At 44.2% G+C, this 9,856-nt stretch overlaps 1 protein-coding gene across 1 annotated transcript in view; it reads right to left on the bottom strand.

Moving 5' to 3' along the window:
* Positions 1 to 285: 285 nt before the first annotated feature.
* The window catches only part of ADARB2 (adenosine deaminase, RNA-specific, B2 (inactive)), a 112,349-nt gene continuing 102,778 nt past the window's right edge, over positions 286 to 9,856 (bottom strand). The window contains exons 8-9 of the mRNA XM_014945189.1: positions 4,725 to 4,903; positions 286 to 3,667 (exon numbers count right to left, since the gene is read on the bottom strand). Coding sequence (XP_014800675.1) covers positions 3,491 to 3,667; positions 4,725 to 4,903 — 356 coding nt within the window. The 3' untranslated portion in view covers positions 286 to 3,490. The remainder of the gene's footprint in view (positions 3,668 to 4,724; positions 4,904 to 9,856) is intronic.

Consider the following 9,856-nt stretch of genomic DNA (forward strand, 5'->3'; position numbering starts at 1 on the left):
CTTTTTAAGAAAGGTCTCTGAGAGTAACCTGGAAAGATCAAATTAGATGGACCTGGTTCACTCTTCTTCCAGGATAAGACTGTGTCCTTGTAGGGCTTCTTCCACAGCAGCGGGCACATCCATCTCTCACTACAAGTGTGTGATTCCTAGGATGCATCAAATCCAAACTAAACAGGAACATGTTGCCTATAGATCTATGATAGGTGTGTGCAAAAATACATACTGGCATTTTGGAGCACATTCAAACTGATTGCTAAGGCACAGTGAAAAAAGGTCAACAAACAGTGAAAGAACAATTTTACTTGGCATTTTATTCACTTAACAGAAACATTCACTTATCAGGTATCACTGAAGTGCAATTTACAGAACTTAGCAGCAAATTCACATATGTAAATTCAGATTTATTTCTTTTGTTGTCTTTTTTGTTTCTTTTTTTTTTACAAATATTACAAATGTACATCCATTAGTACAGTATTGCCATTCACTCATGCGTGTTATGTACAGAATCTTCACTAAAGAATTACTACTGAGCAAGTTTTCCTTTGCTTCAGGAAATGCTGCCTGTAGGTTCTGTGTGCTTCTGGGATGTGGTCCCATCACACTCCATTGCTGCAGGTAATGAGAAATAGACATTTAAGGTTGTATTCAACCCCAGTGCAAGCAGGTGCAACTCCATTGCCTTCAATGAGATCAGCTGATGCCCACTTGCAGTGGGGACTCAGTTTGGTTTCCCCTACCAAACTCCTTCTGGCAGCTGAATCCAAGATTGCATTTATGTATTTCTTGCAACAAAGGATAATTCAATTCCACCACACTTTTCTTTTTGTCCTTAAAATAACCAGGAATGGTGCATTGTTGTCACAGTAGCTGCAACACTGGCCTGTGGAGCTTTACGCCATTAGTTGGGCTGACATCATGCCAGGGCTGGAGGAAGGTGGATGAAGGCAGGGAGATGTAAGGAGGAAACTTGAGGTCTCTTGTGTGCTAGATAAAGACTAAGTTAGAGAGAAAAAGTAGAAGACACTGCTTCCTCCTGCCTTATGGATCTCTGCATGAGAAACCTTGTCCTTCTCTCTGGTTGCCCTCTGGTTTCTCTCCCTTGGTGGGAGCAGCTGGAGCCCCTTGGACCGCCACTGCCGGTGTCACCCACAGCTTCTCCCACACCTCCAGTCATGGGCTTGATCCCCCACCCACTCGCTGCCCCTCTGGGCACCTTTGCTGCCCAGGTTACACTGGAAGTTTGCACCAGTGACAGCTGTGTTAGAGGGCAGGATACTGTGGGGTATCAGGAAGCTCCAGAAGGTGTCAAAAATATTCTGAATGTTAATCAGAAGAGCTGACAAAGTGATCAAAGTATTGACAAAGTGGTTACCACAAAATGCTTCCATTATTGAAACGTCTTAGTTTTTTTTTTTTGTTTTTGTTTTTTAATACTATTTCTACTCTAAGGATATTTTTTTAAATATTTTTGGTAGTTAATATGGAATGTATTATTTCACTGAAAAGGTTTCTGGGAGAGCTTTTTTTATCTAATTTAAAAATTCTAGTTTATCACAATTGTTTTTATACAAGACACTATAGATACATCTTGTAGTTTATAATCTAAAAATAAAATCTCATCAAAATACTGTAGCTATTCTATTGTGGGCATCAATAAACAATGTATTTACTGTATATGGCTCTCCAAACATGATAAACCCTATACAAAGAGCATCTATCTTTATTGATAGGAACAGTTTCCCGTGTAAAGGAAATTACATGGAAAAATATGAGCCTTGTGTTGTTTGAAAAGTAACTCAGCTTGACAATTCTGAGAAAATACCAAGACAATTATCACAAATCAGTAGCAGCATGTTATATACAGATTTAAAGAGAATCACAGGAATAAAAAGGAAAGAAAACAGTAGTTATATACCCGCAAATCCTGTCATTTAAAAAACCAAAACCTAAAAGAAATACACCGGGTGTTTGAAGGTTGGTTCTGCAGTGGGACTATCAAAGCTCCGTTCTCCCATGACTGTATCTTCTGCATTCTGATGAAGTTTGGGATGGTTTCAAGATGTGATTATATCAGACCCAGCCACAGTTACAAAGAAAATATTCAACTGTTGGGTGCTACTTGTCTATGAACTGAAAAACCCCACCTGCTTTTCAAACTGCAGACAAACTTTAATAATAATAATACTTGGCATTTACATAGAGCTAGAATCTGAAAGCTCTTACATTAAGACCTTACCCAAGCCTGTAGCTGCATCTGCTGCACTTCTGTCAATTGGACTATATGGGGAGGTAAAACTCACTGCAAGAGCAACAGAATCTGGCTTACACCATTGCATATGACCAGAGCAATTTGTTCCTGCCGAGTTCCTTACATGTGAAGCAGGTAATAATCATTATCCCCATTTTACAGATGGACAAACTGAGGCAGTAAAGAGGAAAGCATTAAATGTGCTCTCTAGTTTGGGTTGTCTTGTTGTGGTCACCCAATCCAGCAATTTTGCAGATGTATGGAGCATCCTGAGCTCAAACACACTTAATTTAGAGCTGTGGATCCTCATAAATTTTGAAATCTGAGGCTCTGAGTCCTGTCTCCAGCCTGCCTGATTTTAGGCAACTACCTGAAGTTCCAGAGCTGCCTCCATCCTCACACCAGTCTTCACTGCTGGCCCCTGCAGAGCTGTGCACCTCCACAGGCAGCACAGAGTTGAATTGCCCTTTTGAAGAGCATCTGCATTCTGGCTGGTGCCTAAAGGTCATGGGTGATGAACTGGGCCTGGATAATTAAAATTTGCAGTGTGCAAAACTTGTGGCCAGATTTGAAGATTTGGTGGGAAGTGGTTTGTCCAAACGTGTCAGAGGGAATAAGTCTAAAAACCAAGAGAATCCAAAGCCCGGCTTTGTGCTCTGAGCCAGCAGGGGAAAATGGAGTTTAAAAATGCTGCATATCTTTGAGGTCCAAATTCTTTCTCACAGATTTAGGCAGCTAACAGGATGATTTTTGCATAGAGGTTAGACGCCTTTTTTGTGGATGATTATGGATGCTCTGAGACCTGCTGTCATGCCGTGTGTCTGGGGTACTTCCATCTTTTGCTCACTATTTTCCGTTATTCAGTGATGACTCTTGCATTGATTATGTGAGGGAAAACAAACTCTATTTTGGATCAGACAGGTGGCCTGCTAACGCCTCAAATCACTAATAACAAACAGCAAAAAAACAATGAAAAGCAGAATGAATCCCTGTGGAGGTGGCATTATAACTGGGGCAGGTACATTCTTGGGAAGGGATCATGAAAAAGCGGTTTTCTAAAGCCGAGTTCAGTGCATCAGACACATTTCTATTTACGCATTTCCAATACAGAATTAAAAGCAAATATTCCCATGGAGGTTGCTGTTAAATCTCAAACTGCTTCAGTTCTCTCGGCTCACGTGTCCTGCCTACCCTTCTCTCCAGCTGATTTGATCCGGTCATGTAGCAAAGGTGTCGAGTGATTTATACAGTTAGTAGGAACTGATCTTGCTCTGGGGGTTTCTTCACCCAGGTGCCCAGACCGGCTTTCTGAAACGCTTTAAACAGCTGCTGCTTGACAGACTGGTACGTCTGAGCCACCAGCTTTGCCTCGCTGTACACTGATGGCATGTCTCCATGGCTCACGACTCGTGTGCTCAGCTGCAGAACAAAAATCAGGGAAGGGGAGAAAAATGAAATAATAATAATAATAAAAAAAATCAACTGATGAGCCAAAAGAAACAGGAGGCTTCAGTAGCTGCATAATCTTCCCGTCTACATTTCATAAGCAACAAACAAACTATCACTGTGCTTTGTGTGTTTGTTTTCGGTTTAACAACAAAAAAAACCAGGGAAGCAATAAATGCCTGTGACATGGTTTTGTGCCACTGTGAAGAGGAGCAGGGTAAAGAACTTTCCCTTGGAGTGGGCATAAGCAGCAGCAAATCTTGGTGTGTTTTACAAAGGCAAAACCCTACTTCTCAGTTAAGATAATTTTTAGGAAAAAAAGGGGAAAAATTCCTTTCTGGGGTTCTTTAAAGAATGTACTCAGTGTGCTCAGTTTATCCCAGGAAGCGGAGAGACAGAAGGAGGAGGGTCGTCCCCCCACCTCCCCTTTTCTCTCTTTAATGTGTTATAGTAAGAGATGTTGTGAAACTTGCCCAGGACAGGGCAGAAACCAGGCATCAGGATTTGAGCCAGTGTGGGAAAACCCTGTGCTCTGCTGGAACACCAGAGTTGCCTTCCAGGAGCTGCCTTGGGAGATGATGCTTGGGAGATGCTTTGCAGAAGGACTAGACAAATGACCTCCTCTGTCCTGCCACAGTCTTAACAGTGCTGAACCAGCAGTGAGTCTGTGACATTACACAAAAGAAACCAAAGTCTGGAAAATGCCTTAGAGCAAACAGACGGGTGAAAGCCCAACGCTCACAAGCCAGAGAAATAGCATCCTGTAGGAAAAAGCACCCTCAAAGAACAGTCTTGGTGAGCAAACAACACTGTTTGCCTTCTCTCTAAAAAGGAGAGATGCTGAAAGACAGATTAAAGGAAAATGTGAATGTGCAGCCTGAAATGAGCTGCTCTGGCACACGGTGGCACAAGCTGACCTTGCAAGATCTTGGCTACTGGTAACCTCTATCCTCTCCCAGGATGTAAGTTGCCTATGAGGGACATAGGACAATGGGCTGGTGGCAATGTCCCATCAGTTCATCAGACCTACCTTGCCATGAAGCTTTGCCCACCGAGCGAAGAACATGTGCTTGCAGAGCCGTGAGGGACTGCCACAGGTCCTCTTCCCCGTTGTGGCATTGATAACCTCCAGGTCGGCATTCCCCACAATCCAGTTCACACTGAAGCTGGGAGATTTTCCGGGCTGACGAGCATCAGCGTGGCTAACCCCTGGCAGGAGAGAAGGACACCAGTAACATCTGGTGCTCAAAACCCTCAGAGGCTGCTAACGTGTGGTGGGTCATTGTGACGGACGAGCCATCCTTAAGCAAACACGATGGCATTGTGCACTGCACGTGCCATCGGTTAAGTGTTACGAGTCAGAGTACCATAGAGAGACACAACTCAGCAGTTCCTATAGATCTTTTTCCACCTTGCAGGCAAACTTTTCATTAGCCTAAGGAAAGCCATTAGATTGTAGCGTGTGGTATCGACAGCAGTGTGACAGCTGCTGAGTGAAATCTTTCAGAAAGGCTTTAATGGGATAACTGGATTTTAAAAGGTGCTAAAGAGCAAAGTGCTTTTGCCATGAGTTCCTCCAGGTGAGCTTTCCATGGTCCGGCTTATTTATCTGCTATTACTTGCTGGGGCCTTTGCTACGACAGGAACTCTGGACTGTAGCGGGTACAAATGGGGGATAAGAAACTACAAAACATACCTTTCATCGTCACAGAGAGTTTATTATGTCCAAGCTAATAATGATCCTGTAGACATCACAGACTGACACAGAAAACTCTTGCTCCCCACCTTGAGTCTGTCTGCAAGATTCTTACCCCGTACGGGTGCAACAATCTCTTCAAGAGATAGTCAGTGTCCTAATGGCAATATTTTGGATATCTTCAAGTAGAATGCATCTTATTTAATTTTAGACAGCTACAGTCACGATGTTTTTTGGTCACCTGGGATGACTGCATGACCTTTGTGTCATTCACATGGCCAGTTTTGGACATCTGAATCACATATTGGAGTTTGCTGCCTACATGGGTGAGATCTCCCTTGGCTCTAAATGCAGATCAGGGCTGCAAGGTCAGGTGTGGGTGTGTACATGAGAGCTATTTTTAATCAGGAAAATTCCTGTCTCTTTTTAACCATTTAGTGTAGTTCAACCTTTTCATGATTCCTGTCAATTTCTCATTCCTTGTACCTGAAACCAGGGAAGGGTTAGTCTTAGCAAGAAAATAAGAGACATAAAGTGGTTGGTTTATTTTCCAGCACAGGATAAATGTAACCAAGTGAGCTCTGCCTTGCCCTGCTCATTAGTGCTTTTGGGAGCAAAGAATCAACACTGGGAGCTTCCAAGGCTGGAACAGACAGCGTGACCTGAAGCAGTCTGAATATTTTGGAAAATGCGGGTATTGGATGATGCGTTGAGTACTTCTCTACTAATTTGCTGTGTGGGCCATAAGCCTGCAAACCTGGACAACAAAAAGCCACTGTGGTGGTCAGGCAGGTGGGGACCGTGCTGGTGGGCAGGGGCCACCAGCACAGGCCAGTGCCAGGGCTGGATGTCTGCTTCCAAACAGCAGCTCCTGCCAGAGCCTCTGCCTGCAGCAGCTCCAGCAACAGCTCATGGTTTGCACAGCTTGATGGGGACCTGGTGTCATTGCTCCTGGGTAGACGGCAACAGAGAGAGGTCCTTTGCATTTTCCACTGAAGGGATTCAAAGAACTTTTACAGAGAGGGAGAAGTACTGATATGGGCTATTCAGAGAAGAGGCAATTACAGAAGAGAGATCAAAGCCCATCCTTCCCAAAGTGCTCCTTCTTGCACACATTAAGCATCTCTCGATCTCAGAAGGAATGGGAGGAGAGGGAAGCTGGTGGGAACCTGGCATCCATCCCTGCATTTTAACACGCTGAGATGATTGGTAAGCCACTGAAGGGGACCAGGAAGAGGTGGAGGGCTGTGCAGGGTTAGCCACAGCAGAGATTCTGCTCCTACCTCCTGCCTGGGGCCTCTCAGCATCATGGGGAGCAATGTTAGTGAGGGACATGCTCCATCTTTGTTCCTTGCAGTGTGGTCCCCTCTGCCCTAGGAGGGAGCCACAAGGGCCAGATGGGACTGGGCATGCACGGAGAGGGAATAGATGGCCATTGAAGGGAAAAAATTGTACTGGTGGCAAAGCTGGAATTGCAGAAATCATCTCAATCACTGGGACTGAACTTGTTACCGTGAGTAGGAGAGAATTACAGCTAAGTCATAACCTCATACTGGATTTGTAAACACATTCATGTCATATTAATACCTCTGTCAGTTCCCCCCCCTCCCCAAGATAACAGGTCTGTCTGCATCTAAATCCCCAGTTCACCTAAACAACAGGATATAAACTGGGAGCTTGGAAATCAGATAGCTCTCTGGCACCATTCAAACACTTCTATACAGAACAAGATGCAAACAGATCAAAATGGGCTGTTTGACAGTTTGCACTAGTCTCTGACAAGATAGCACCCAAGAGCTTAGAGGACTGAGTGCCAAGAAACGTGACAGCAAACACTGTGCTGTGAAAAGTTGCCACAGGCCAATAAATAAATAAAAATGCTGTGAAAACACTGACCAGAGGAAAAGAAGGAAAGGTGGCACGGAGGACAGAGCAGGCTGTGGGGGCCCATCAGATGGGGCTGTACAACCCTGCCTGACCTGGGACCTCCCTCTGCTCTGGGTGGACTACTGTGACAGCCGGGAGCTTGCCCCAGTTCCTGGAAAAACCTCTGTGCTGGTTTGGATTTCATCCTTTCTCCTCCCAGCTATCACATCTAAGTACATGTATTCAGGTAAGTAGAAGATATTTTTACTTCATTTTCTAAATGCAAGAGAAGAGGCTGTAAAGAAAAAACATGAGACTCGTGACAGATGCAAATATAGAGCCTAGATGTATTCTCTGATTGTTGTTTTTGATCCTTTTGAAACACTTTTTTCATGTTTTCCTTTTCACAAATAATTGTTCTGATTTTTTTTTGAAGGGTAACACCCAAATAGTCTAGATAATTTTCTCTCCTTTATGTAAAATTTCCTCCTTAAAACCAACACAACAGAGTACAATAGGAGACCGTAGAAACTGCAAGGAAAAGAGAAGTCTTTGTACAAATAATATGACATTGAGTATTCTGGGATACTCATTGTCCTCTCTCCCCTAGCAAAGCCTCATGTCTCTACAGGATACCTATTAGAATGGCCTCAATCTTAAGAGGAAAGGAAATAAAAATGTCAGAGAGATTTTCTTTCATGTAAAAAATGCACCCAAGAGTAGTCCCAGTGAATGAATGGATTTCCATCTTGCTGTGATTGGTGTGAGTGGAAAACCTCACATTATTTTTCTGTGGGGCCAAGGAGTTATCTCAGGATATCCCATCCCACACTGTGACCCTCCTCCCCATTGCAATGTTTGTGCCGCTATGAACAACGACAAAATTGGCATCCCTATAATTGAAGGACTCCTGCAATTTGAAATCCCCTGGCTGGTCTGATCCCTGAGAGGGACACGGGAGGTGGAGTTGCCTGGCTGAGGTTGCTGAAGTTTGGTCTCTAATGCATTCAGCTTGGCTTTTGGTAGGTGCCCATCTCCTTAGTCACTGGATATGCTGTCGGCACAGTTTTCCAGGTAAATGAAACACAGCACGAGCTTCAGCAATGTAAGTTTTAAACAGTATTGGCTCTTTGGGATTTGTGGAGGAGGAAGATTACAAATAATGGCTTTAGAGACAAAAACAATGTAGACAGACAGAGACAGATTCCTCCCACTGCTTCTCCTGGGCTGAAGAAAACCCACAAACACAACTGAAAGCAAAGCAAAAGGTTTTTCAAACAGAAGTCTCAGGGAAGGAGTAAGCCAGCCATGAAACATGCAGATATTTAAAGTGACACAAGGGCCTCTCTGATACTTTTCTAACTCCCTGGAAATCTCTGGCAATGACTCTTGGACATAAATACACACTTGGGAGAAGTATGAGCCATTACTTTTACTCTGCAAGGCCAACCCAGCAAAGCAATAGCTGTTCTATGGTGAAATCTCTTATTAAATCACTTATTGTGTTTTCAGATCTTCAACAGTTCAAGTGTGTTTCCCTGTACATCCTGCAGACACAGTGAAAATGGGTGTGATTGCGATCTTAGCGTATGGGTGGAATTATAACCAGTTAGAGCTGGCACCGGGTGAGATCATCTTCTCCAGTGGGAGATGCAGGGGCTTCCAGCAGACAGGGGTGTGTTGCCAAAATAACAGCCAGGTTTGGGAAGTGGGGATGTTATTCCTGATCAGCTGTGGGTCCCTTCCTGCTTCCCATGATGAGGTGTGGGAAGGAAGAGGGGGCTGTCATGCCAATGCTGGAGCAGGGCAGGAGGGACAGGAGCGGGCATGAGATGTGGCAGAGGTGTGGAGCACAGTTCCCTGCATGCCTGCATTGAATGGTCTTTGGCTAGCTGCACTGAAGAGTTAAAAAATGGAGATAATATATTCAAAAAAGGATAAGTCTTTTGACCTACTCACCTCTTAACATGGACACGCACATTACACTTACCAGATATACTAAACCACACAGAACCTGAGAATTTCCCCAGTGGCTAAACTACCACTTCTGCCTCAGACAGACTAATTTTGTCACAAGGACATATGTGAAAAAAAAAAAAAAAAAGAAGAAAAGAACATGAGATAGACAAGGGATAAAATAGCACTCTCCTGACTGAGGAACCTAGAGGACTTTGGAAGGTGATCATGTACTCCATAAAGCATCCTGACCTTGGTGCCTCAGGGAACCCTCCTGGAAAAGAATTATCATAGTCTAAGAATAAAATAAGGGTCTAATCCTGTGCAAAACTGGTGGCCCTTAGCACTTACATGCCTTATGAGGATCTGAAGGCATTCAAGACTTTTTAGGATTTTGCTGGGATGAGGCTGGGCAGCTGCTGCCTGGCTGGGGGTTAAGGGAGTGGGAGTCAGGGGGATAGAGAAGAAAGGACCAGAGAACTGGAGTAAGGACAGGTCTGGGAAGAAGTGGTGGCAGTGAGAGTAGGCCAAAAGATAGCTGGGAACCATGGAGATGCCCACACAACAGGCAGCAGCCCCGTCAGACGGCAGCAATACTCCCTGTGGTCTGCTGAACAGGCAAGGCTCCTTTGTGAACATACAGC

Source organism: Calidris pugnax, unplaced genomic scaffold (assembly GCF_001431845.1).
Source record: "Calidris pugnax isolate Ruff unplaced genomic scaffold, ASM143184v1 scaffold54, whole genome shotgun sequence".
In the NCBI taxonomy this organism is placed as follows: domain Eukaryota; kingdom Metazoa; phylum Chordata; class Aves; order Charadriiformes; family Scolopacidae; genus Calidris; species Calidris pugnax.